Source organism: Streptopelia decaocto, assembly GCF_964273445.1.
Source record: "Streptopelia decaocto genome assembly, chromosome: Z".
In the NCBI taxonomy this organism is placed as follows: Eukaryota; Metazoa; Chordata; class Aves; order Columbiformes; family Columbidae; genus Streptopelia; species Streptopelia decaocto.
The window spans coordinates 61,546,658-61,558,597 of NC_138657.1; the positions used below are offsets into that span (position 1 = coordinate 61,546,658).

At 36.2% G+C, this 11,940-nt stretch overlaps 1 protein-coding gene across 1 annotated transcript in view; it reads right to left on the reverse strand.

Moving 5' to 3' along the window:
- Window positions 1–10,971, reverse strand: part of SLC1A3 (solute carrier family 1 member 3) — a 64,879-nt gene extending 53,908 nt beyond the window's left edge. The window contains exons 1-2 of the mRNA XM_082074811.1: window positions 10,788–10,971; window positions 8,921–9,195 (exon numbers count right to left, since the gene is read on the reverse strand). Of these exons, the coding sequence (XP_081930937.1) occupies window positions 8,921–9,101 (181 nt within the window). The 5' untranslated portion in view covers window positions 9,102–9,195; window positions 10,788–10,971. The remainder of the gene's footprint in view (window positions 1–8,920; window positions 9,196–10,787) is intronic.
- Between the last annotated feature and the right edge of the window lie 969 nt (window positions 10,972–11,940).

An 11,940-nucleotide genomic window follows, 5' to 3' on the forward strand; every position in this document is an offset into this window, starting at 1 on the left:
CTGTTTCAACTGCTCATCCATATTATTTTGTCTTTTCCATAGTATAGAAACAATAAGGAATTGCAGTAAATGAGACTGAGATCTTCCAGTGCCAAGAAATTTGTGCAAATACGTTCTGAAAACAGAGTTCTCTGAAGAACTTCCAATGTATTTTAACAGAAAGCTTGAGGTTAGAAGGTTAGACCTTGATAGTTGTCTTTGTTTTGGTGGGGTTTTTTTTTGTTTGTTTTGGTTTTTTGTTTTGTTTTGTTTTGTTTTTGATTCCACCTTAGAAATACACTACAAAACAGTTCATTGTAAGCTTGGCTTCCTTGGTATGCAGTTTTACTCCATCGTTTGTGGGATGTTCAAATTATGCATTCATATCTCTACGGAGCTAGCCCAACTTTTCATTCCTACAAAACCACCTGTTAATTTAGCTTATTACTGATAGCCTAAATGTGTAAACAAGATGCTTGCCACTGAGGTTTAAGTATTTTGTTGAATCAAGATATGCCTATGCCAGAACTGTTTGGGTCATGGAACATAACTCACGTGGCAGACTTTGTTAAAAGATTTTAAAAAATCTTTTTATCCAGTATTTTAGTGACAAAGAACCTGGACAGACTGCATTTCCTGTTGTAGAATGTAGGACTTTTGCCATATCAGCTGTAAGCATTACTGGAACCCTTTATTTATGCTGCATTTTGCATTCACTGAATTATTTTGATAAGGAAATCAGGCTCAGAACTGAAATTCATGGAATCATGGTGCCGCCATCTTAAAAAGATAGTTAGGATGCTTTGTTAGTTGGGCAACTTCAGCCCTAAAGCTTTAATATGATTATGAAAATATTAATAACTAGAACCTTCCATCTATTTAGTTTGCTGGTCAATGGCCTCTGTCAACACATGAATTTCCAAAAACATTTTATTTCAGGTGATTAAAAAGAGGCCTCATGCATAACTTCTTGTGAGTTAACTCATCTGAAGGATAGAGGATTAATTTAGATGTAAGCTCCATATAGGTTATGATACCTCTCTTCTCACTGTTAGGTGTTATTCAGAATGGTAGAATTTCCCTTTCTTAAAGGTCACAAAAATGGCAAAGGGAAACTGGCACCTGGAACAGTACTTAGTTACATAGTAAGTACTTGAGACCAAACTGTGACCTTCAAAGGCCTTCTAGATAAAAAAGCTTAGCTCTGAAACTCAATAAAGTTAATGGGCACTTCTCTGTTTGTTTTGGAAGACCCCTCACTTCTCGCTGTTCTTGTTTGCTTCTTTCTTTTTTTTTTTTTTTTTTTTTTTTTCCCCTCAGAATTGCCATGACCTAAACATCTATTTGCCTAATTCCAGGCTGAGTTCTGGGAATCTAGAAGCTCAACATGACTCACACATGCATGCAGAGAATCACCTGGATCTGGGATGCCCTGTGTTGCTGTTCTTACCCAGAGAATTACTTCACAGCCTGGGGCTCCCTGTTGTAGATGAGTATTTCAGCCATTAGGTTAAAACATCATGCCTCCTTTTGTTCTCTTGGCATATATATTTGTCTTTAGAAATCTTGCATTTCCTCCTGCTTGATGACACAACTTTGAAAGGAAAGGTGGAATTACAACCTTCTGTAACTTGCCTTTTGAAAGTAAAAGGAGCAAGCCAGGTCCTCCAGCGCTGCTGAAACAATTCCCAAGGTGAGGGCTCTTGTGCTTCTGGATCTTGACTGGGTGAAAATACCTGGTGTGGTCCTGACTCACTCAGAAAAGAGTGGGAGTAGGAATGCAAACCTGTTTGTTTTTCTTCTGGCAAGTTTTGGGCAGTTATATGCTTAGCTTGTGGACATGCGGGTTTACTCTTTCAAGTCTCCTAGCTGCTGCTCATGCATTAAAAAGACACCAGCTCTGAGATGTGGATTCCACACGCAGCTTCCTTTGCTTATGTTTTAGGCTTTGAAGGACTAGATTGCACATCCATGTGTGTCCCAGGTAAAAACTATTTAAAAAAACATCAAAATACATGCAGTAGCCTTATCTATCAATTGCTTTTGGTTAGTACTCCCAGGAATTCCCTGATTAATTGTCCTGATATACTCACACAAAGGTAATTTTCTTCTTTTTTTTTTTTTTTTTTTTAATATAGTACTTGTGAATAGTAAAACCAGAGCATTTACTAGAGTCAGTTTAAAGGACCAACTTATATTTCAGTGTAAATAATGTTTAACACTTAAGCCCCATCTTTTATAGACTTTTTTGAATAAATTAATTTTCAGTTTTGTTACAGTACCTGATGAAAGGTATGCACACACTTTGTAACTTTAAGGCTGATTTCCATTTATGATCTATCCATGCCAGTACGAAATACACATACACATCAAGTTTCAAGGAAGAAAATGCATTTCTTCAAAGTTCATAACTGAACAAGTATTCAAATGGTAAGCGTAACTGCTGCTAAGAGAAAGGACATGGGAGAACAATCACAAAATATGAGTATCAGTAATATTTTGTTATCTTCCTGATTCTCCTGTTACCCTTCTGGTTTTCTTTGACTCTTTTCCTGTTTTTAACTGCTTTTCTTTTCACTGTTGAATGGGTCACCGGGTCAATTATTTCCCCCTGTTGTTAAAAAATGCCTTAAAAATCTATCATCAAAATAAATTTCCTTTGTATGGATATATACAAGAAAATCAAGACAGCTTGGGGGACAGCTGAGGAGAAAATAATTGTATTTATGCTGAACTCAGAGGCTGTCTCTATCCCAATGCTGTCTTAAAGAACCATAAAACTAATGTGGCTGCATGGATTGTGTTATGCAGTTGGTGGTTCCAGAATATATACTTTTTTTAACAAGGCATTAAAAAATTAAAAAATCAATATCTTTCAGATGTTGATGTAGAAATTGTTGCTATATTAAAAATTACCACAATGCCTGCATTTATATGTTACTTTTTTTGCCAGTCTTATTAACATCCAGACAATCTAGTCTCTTTATTTACCTCTTTTAAATACTGGATTTTTTTGTATACTTTTACAAATGCACTTTATCTTGATTTACATAAAAATATAAGTATTTTATAAAAATATTTTTTTCTTCAGTACCATAAAATCCCTGGAAACTTTCAGATGCCTGGTTATTTCAAGAATCTGTGTGAGAAATTTAAGCCACATGAATGAAAGTTTCAGGAATTCATAAACAACTGAACATGCCGTCTTCAGCTACTTCTTCACTGTGGCCAACTAAAAAGCATTTCGGTGCAGGTGACAACTCATTCTAGCTGTACAATAGCTAGGGTGTGCTAGTAAGAATCTAACAATGTTAAACATTTACTCAGCATATGAATCATTGGCACCTAGCTTATGACTTTGTACTGCTTTGCAGTCACCATAGTGACTACAGTACATGCCTACCAACAAGTGTAAAGGACTGGCAAGAACTAATACTAGTTCATTTACTGCTGAAATGTCTTTTTAATTCCCTTTGATGCTCAACACAAAATTTTCTTTGACAGCCTTTGAGATACCCACTAACTCTTCTGTTACATATCTCCTGCTAGCATCATTGCAATAGTGTACTAGCATTCAGACAATTTTCTTGTAAAGTCTCTGAGAAACCATATAAGCATCCTACATGTCTCATGCAGTTACTGTCCTGCATTCCACCTAGGACAGCCTTGAAATCTGCTCTGTAAGAAGGGGTATTACATAAATGAATTGAAATTAAATTTCTAGAGAGACTTTTGAGAATTTCATCTTCCTTTTTACAAGCTGTGTGAAGAGTTTAGTGAATGCGTGTTTCTCCGGATTGTTTTATGACCACTCAGGCATACTACTTTTGAGCACCACTTTGCAATTTCACTGATTTGACAATTTAGAGGAAATAGGAAGGTAATAAGCCTATATATAGCACAATTTTACCTTTACTGTGCATGTGTACACAGCTGCTGTCTCTAGAATGCACAATTGTGATTTGCAAAGTAGCCAAGTTTATTGTTCTTACTCTGTGCCATGTATGGCAGTCCAACAACCAGTGCCATTTCATTTCAGTAACACCAGAGTGCACAGTAAGAAATTAAGTTTGTGATAATAGATTAACAACATTTTATTTTTTAAGTAACTGCTAAAAGAGCATACTGTTCGTATTTCATAATATGACTTCTATTACTGGCTACTCAATAGCAGAATTAAATTTCTTTGTATTTCTATACTTTTTCTCCCTTTTGAAAAGGATCACCTTTTTTGAGTGTTTAAGTTAGTGTTGCTCTGGATCTTGCAGTGCCTGTTTATGTTTTGTTTGTTTGGTTTCTTGTATGTGTGTTTTTTGTTGTTGTTGTTTTGTTTTGTTTGTTTGTTTGTTTTCTTTCCAAAATAATAACTATTTATTAATTTCAAAAGAATAAAGGTTTTGCTCATTATTTTTTTCAGAATATTACTTAGGAAGGTTTTGTCACTCAGTGAGAAAGCAATTGTGCTGGGCAGGTTCTTTAAGAGAGCATTCGGACAGAGGAAGCCTCTGAGTTCAGCATAAGTAGAATTAATTTTTCCTCAGCTGTTCACAAACTACCCTGGTTTTCTTGTATATATCTTAATCTTTTGTCTGGTGTCACATTTCTCTCTTTAATGCATTCCCTCACCTAGGACTCATCTCTTACAGCTGTTTGTCCTGTAGTTATCGATAGGTCTTTGCTTTGTTCTCATGCAAATTTTACCAAGGCTGCCTTAGGCACTGTCATCTTGTTCATTGTCAGCGTGTGATGGGGTCAAACACCCTTCTCTGGGTACGTCAGCCTCAGCCTTCTGTGGATACAGAGGGCCTGCCAGTAGCAGAAAAGATGTCACTTCAACACACAAGAGTAGGTGTTATCCAGGATTCTCTCTACCTGTATATTACAGACTTGTACCTCTTGGTCCTTTTAAACTAATGTTCAGAGCAGAAGTGTATTGAAATAAGAGAATCTGCTACTCTGCACAGCTTTGCACTGTTTCAATATTTTTGGGGTTTTGTGTGGTTTTTACGTTCCTTATAATGAAGGATCATCTGCAGGCTTTATTCGACTCTTTGCTTTTTTCGGGGACGTAGGGACATTGGCAATACCTTCATATCTCCTGTCTTCTTTCTGTACTTTTAACAAGTTTTTTTATAAAGATGTTGGAAAATTTTAGAATCTTATGTATGGTGCGTGCTGTTGTAAAACAGATGTTGTATGGGCCTGTCTACATTTCACATCTATTGCCTGCAATTACAGAAGATTTGGTTCCATGACACAACCAGTCTTGTGTTCCCTTCAGTGGTCAGGTAGACAGAAATCAGAACTGGATCCATCTCTGTCCTGCTTTAATGTCCCAGGGGATAACTGCAGCATATAGCTTCAGCACTGTAAAGGGGATTTTAGCTAATGATTTGCAGCTATAAAGGTTTCATATATATGCAGAAACTTATTTTCATAGTACTTGCTCCACAACCTTCCTCTACTTCACTGACCCCCCCAATTAAAACAGTATTTCTCTGTGAACAGCTTCTCAGGATGTCTGCTTAGCAGCTCTGTGTGTCTCAATCTTTCCTTCCGTACAAGTTGAGAATCCACAGGAGATTCCTTGGCATTTAGAAGCCCTGCCAGAGTAAAGTCTGGGCTTCTGTGGCATTTTTGGAAAACGGGAGGTAAGCAGCAGAGAATCAAGACAGTCTACTGAAGGAAGAGTATCTGAAAGGAAGGCATTTTGAGGGCAGGATGATGGAGCTAAGTAGCGTGGGAGAGAGGGCACTGCCTGAGATTTTGCCAGTAATTTGGCTAGCACTTCAAAGTTCTTAAGACTTCCTGCAGATTTTGCATGAGCCACCATGACCTCTAGCCTACCTTAAATTGCTTCTGGTCATCATGACACTCTGAATTTAGCAGTGGTCAGCTTTTCAAATTCACCTCACATAATTGGCTCTTGCCAAGGTCCAATGCTGAGAACTTGTTTAATATTTCTTGGTATACTAGAAGAATCTGAAAAACTGCATCGTAACTCACTGACCATGCTTTTCTCAAAGTTTGTCAGAGGGCTTAACAGCAGTTAAAATTTCACTAAGAACAGCAACAAGAATGATAATGATGGTGTGCTAGACAGATACTACCTATGCAGAATGTGAAGTCAGAAGGATGTTTCAAGAGGTTTTTGGGAAATGGAGAACAGTGCTAAGTAATTCTCAACATGAATTATAACTTCATCATTAGGTTTTTAATGATCAATTGAACTTGTATTATAGCAGCTAGTGAATTCAGGTTAGAATTCAGCTCAGCATCAGAGTAACAGCAGAAGTTATGGTGTCTGTATTTCTCCTTGTTATACGAATGCCAGAAAATCTCTACTCTGCAAAGTATCAGTATGCAACACGAACAAATGCATGTTGCAGCTATTCACTTCAAAACAAAATGCATGTTTAGACAGACATAAACTCAAGTGCCTTTTATAAACTACAGTCCTGAGACTGGATTAAGACATATGATCCTATCCACTTAACCTCTACCAGCACCCATCCTGCTCAGCAAGGAAAATTGAAATGCTTTATTAAATAGGATTTTTCATGTCAGTCCCTTAACAAAAGAGGCCTGAAACAAATGTTTCTGAAGAAGTGTTGCCCCCTTAAAAGCTAAAATTTTGTGTTTCCTGAATTTAGTCTTTATGAAAATTGCTGTAGTGTCAGCCCTAAAAACTGATGTCATCTGTCTGTTTAGATTACAGAGACCATGAAGACTCAGTTCTTGTAAATGATTCAACCCTGACCTGAGTATAGTTTGGTTTCCCCCTACACTCACATCCAGGCATCTCTGATGAGACAGCCAGCAGTGCTAATTAGTGGGTTAATTTCACAATGTTGATTACTGTCTGCTAGAAAAGGGATTAAGCCCACCATCTGATTTTCCACAGATCACAAAACAACTTAGAGATTATAACAATTTAATCTTTGCCAAACTAGACAGATGGAGTTCAACCAGTGAGTTTTTTCCAAACTCTAACCAACTGTTTCCTCCTTCTGAATTTCCCCACAACAGCACAAAACTCTCAAAAATACGAAGTCTTACCTTTTGTGAGCTGTGACCTCACTGTTCTAATCATACATATGTACTGTACAGTTACAACACAAATAAGGAATCTGAGAAAACTTTGGAGTATTCCATCATTGTAATGTGAAGACTTTTTTCTGTGTGTTAGGCCAGATATGTCTATAGGTTCATACATGGAATTGGAGCAGCTGGCAGCTGCACATTTTCATTAGTTCTCCAACTTGTGTTCCAGCCTTACTGGTTGCTGTAGGTGGTAGTGGAGCTGTGGGCAGACATTTGTCCCCAGTCATCTAAAGCTAATTGGAACATGCAATAACAGTAAAAACACTTGTCCAACCCGCATGTCTGTTCTCACATTGCCAAATTTATAGGAGTCACAGTGGAAGTAGACAACAGTGAAAAAATTGCAAGAGCACACAAGTCTTGTGCAGTATAGACAGGAGACAACCTAAGAACTGCATTCCTTTGAGGCTGGATAGTGTTTCAAGACCTGCTTCATTTGTTCTGCCTTTACTGACCATTGTAGATAAAATCCCTTAGTTTTTTATCCCTGATATTAATGGGCTTTTTGCATTGAACACATACGTATTTAGGAATTAAAAGTACTTGTGATCAAATACTGTTGATAAATATGAGAGGCTGGCATTTCTGTTATAACAACAAAGTATTTTTTTAATCAATATGTGAATTAATATAATTGTCTAATTTTCTCCCAGAAAAAGACCATCAAACCTGAAATTAATGTAAAATAACCCTGCAGATACGGTATCAAGCAACAATAATGGTAAAGCCCTAAAATATGAATTCCTAAAAAAGCTGTAGAAAAATAGCATGACGATTTATATGGAATAGCATTATCAAGGTCATTAGGGCCTACATAGGTGTAGGATATGCACCCTTATTTTTAAGTGTTAACATTTGAATTTTAATGAGCAGATTTGCAGTTTCATATTTTAAATTAATTAAAAAATAAAAATTAAAGTAGTTCAGTAAAGACATACTGTCCCTGCTCAGGCTCTGAAGAATGGTACTTCATGAAACATATGGTGTCATTTAGAAAAGCTGTAGTTAAAGGAAAATTACCAAAAGTGAACACTTAAACATATAAAGGCAAATTTATGTTAAAAATTGTATGTTTTTCTCAGAAGATTCACTTTCTAATGTAAATTCAAAATGAGTAGCAGTATTTTAAATTTGCATTTTGGTACATTCCGAATCTAAACGCTGTTTGATGTTCTGGATTCCTCTCCATATACTCTAAAAAGGCATTTAGTCAGGTGTTATCTTGTGGTCATTTGAATAAGTAACATTGCTATTGTTGCCCCAATTCCATCTGAAAGATGCATGTGTAAGATTGTAAGTGACTGAGAGAGCGTAAGCTTGTACTTAAGTTTGATTGTTTTGCATTTATCAAGGGAAAACTGAAAAGACTGAGGCTCTAATATATACCTTTGCCTAGAAATTTCACTTCATTCATTGTGGACTTCTGATTGTCATTGCAAGGTGGGATTTTATTTGGTTTTTTTTTGTTTATTTGTTTTTAATATGTGTGTATATATAGATTAGGTAAATAAAAGTTACATCCTGAACATTTTGCTGCAACTGGCTTTAGTAGACAAAGTTTTCATTGAAAGCATTCAGTTCAGTTTTTTATCTAATTCTTTAAGAGGCGAAACCATAAAACAGTTGAATTTCTTCATGAAAATGATCCTTCACACTACTAGAATAATGTAAATGTGTCTTCCCTAAACTTCAACATGCAGCTGTCAAAGCCAAAAATCTCCAAGCCAGAACATTCTTATCACTGCAGAAGAATTTGGGATCTCATTTGTAATGCAAATCGCCCAGGCAAATTGTCATTGTCAAATGCACTGGAGATCCTATTGAACAAATTACTCACCAAGAATCACAGCAACAACGGTGAAGAGCACAAAGGCATTCCTCAATAAATAACTTTTAACATCATCCTTTGTTATGCTCTGCACTTTTTTTTTTGCCAAAAGTGTACGTTTCCGGACTCCTTGTTGAATGCGTTCCATCCTACTTCCAGTTTTTGGATCTTCTCCGTTACCTTTAGTCATCTATTTTGCAGGAGGTTTTCTTTTACAATTAACTTCTGTCAATATCCCCTCTGAAAAGCGGAAGACTCTTTGCCGTGGGAGGTGCTGGTGAAACCTGCAAGACAAGAAATTTCAAATATTGTAATAAGATTTTAAAGAAATAACTAGTCATATGTTTACATGGAAGCAAATATTCTTCATGTTTCAGTAAAACTTGTATTATTTGTAGGATCTAAGTTGTTAACTGCAGTTTTTGATACATTGCATCAATGACTGCTAAAGAATTATTTGAGGTGGGGATTATATCAACCGATCAGATACGTGTCCTGTGTCTGCAGAAATTAATCTGAGTTGCTGTCATGCTGTAAAACCCATGAATAATTTTTTTTTTTTTTCAGTTGCTAGTTACTAGTGTAAAATCAGGAAAATTTATGGAAGCCTAAAGTGCTATAATTAAAACTGTCAGGCTTCATTTTTATCTGTTTAACAGGCCCATATTATCTGAAAAGAATTCTAGCTCACCTTCACATTTACCACTGGAGAGAAATATTTTGCTTGAACTGGTACATTTGAAATGTTCTGCATTTCAGATCTTTTTAAATGGTTCAATGCATTGGCTGAAATACTCTTTTTCACATGGCAAACCACAGCAGGAATAGTTTATTTATCCCCCAACTGATATTTAGAAGATATGCCTTTGACAGTTTTATGTTGATAACATTCATCTTTGAAGTGTATAAACTATTCAGAGCACATCTGTAAAACATCAGAAGTTATATCCCACTTAGCTTGTCACTTCAGACTGTAATACAAGTTCACATTGCAAAATAACGCTTAGCTTGGCCTGGCAGCAATTATGGGGATATAATCTGATTTTAAGAAATCACATACTGACTCAAACTTAAAATGTTTTAATATTAAAAATCCTTCATTAAGTCAACATTTTTCCTTTTAAGATTTTTTTTTTTTTTTTTGGTGGCTGCTTGGTATTCATTTATTTGATAATGGAGCCTGCGCAAGGGTATTCTCTGAAAATCCAGTTTTCTGAAGACTTAGTTAATACACAGGCATGTTTTTATGAAGAAATGAGAAATTAATAAATGGACAGTTAGTTGCTTCAACTGAAATCTCTCTCCATCTACACACATTTACAATCCAACTCTAATACCTTACTTTCAATAAATCTAGTTCCTAGATACCTTTTTAAAGAAAGCACTTAGAATATAAATTCACAGGGTTTTCAAACAGCATGTTTCAGAGGAGATACCATGTTGTAACAAATTTCTTATGATGGGATTTGATCGCTGCTTCTACCATATGTTTCAAGATTGACACTCCAGTGCAATATTCTCTCACAATTCTAACAGAATGCTATATGCTTTGTTTCTTTACAAAATGGAAACATTCTGAGACTGAGCTAGACATTTAGATTAGTAAGTATTCTAGCTTGGACATGATTACTGTGTGCATGCAGGATTTTTTTCAGAACAATTAATTTTGAAAAAAAAGAAAAAAACCCACCGTTCACAGTGGTTTTTCTTTCCAAGATGATTAGTGCAGCTAATCTGGCCGTTATGACTTACATTAAGATCAAGAAAAGACAAGGGTACAGCTAAAAGGATCATTACATTAAGTAACACACAAAGGCAGAGAGTGAAAAATTCAGACTTCTTACTCAAAACCCACCAAACGAAACGATCGGCTCACCTTTTCAGATCTTCAGTGCCCTAAGAACACGGTGGTGGTAGATCAGGTGGGGGTTTTCCCAGCTAATAAAACAGAACTGCAAAGCTGAGCGAGCGGGAGAGAGAAAACTGACAATCCGCATGTGCTCCGGAATACAGCAACTTACTATGGCAGTAACTTAAGGAAAGGGGAGGAGACTGTCAGCCCCGCTCTGAAAAAAACAGAAACACATCAGAAGAGAGGGGAAAGCCGAGCTGCTGGAATATTGACTAGTCTTGGCACAGTGAAAGCTGGGTCACTTTCTTTGTTTTTCCTTTTAGACCACTTTCACGCTCTGTCAGTTCAGCTTCGTTAGAAATGCAAAATCAGAACTCAGGCAGAATTTAAAGATACACACACACACACACACACACACACACACACACACACACACACACACAGAGCAGGGGAGGCTGGGGCACTTCTTCATTACATTGTCCAGACTGGAAATCTGAAAAGCCTAAACATAATTGCATAACACTATCCATGTGCTTTTTAAAATATATGGTAAAATATGTAAACCATGTTAGTTTCTTCTAACAAGAGGGTAAGAGGGTGTGAAGTCATCACTTATTTTCTGTTTCTTAAAGACAGTTACTCATGATCTACTCTTCCCAGGGTGGGGAACCACACATATCTTTCAGAAGCAACTGGAGCATTATCAAGAATAGAGAAAAACATAATGAGCTGTAATTCTTTGCATGTTTCTTGTAGATATTCAAAACACATGATGAGACTTGCCTCTTGTTTAGCAATTTAAGTTCACTGGTACTAAGCCCCATTCAGCCTGTTTCAATAGCATGGAATGAATGATGAAGGGAAAAGCATGAAACATCCACTTTTGGGAAATAAGTGGCCTTCAGTTTTTTTTAGCTTTTAAAAGTTTGTACTATTGAAAAGATGTTTGCAGAGTAGAGGCAGGGGAATTCCCAAAGACCTTCTTTCACTTTTTAGAGAAAGACTTTCATTTGAAATATTGGTAAAGTCTGTTTAAAATATTTAATAATTGTATTTCAGTGCATCTTTAATGAGATTTTAAACTGTATTTTCTTACAAGATAAACACATACTGTAAATGGAAAGTTATATAAATTCATCCTAAACATATAATTTAAGAAGTTGGTTTATAGATTATA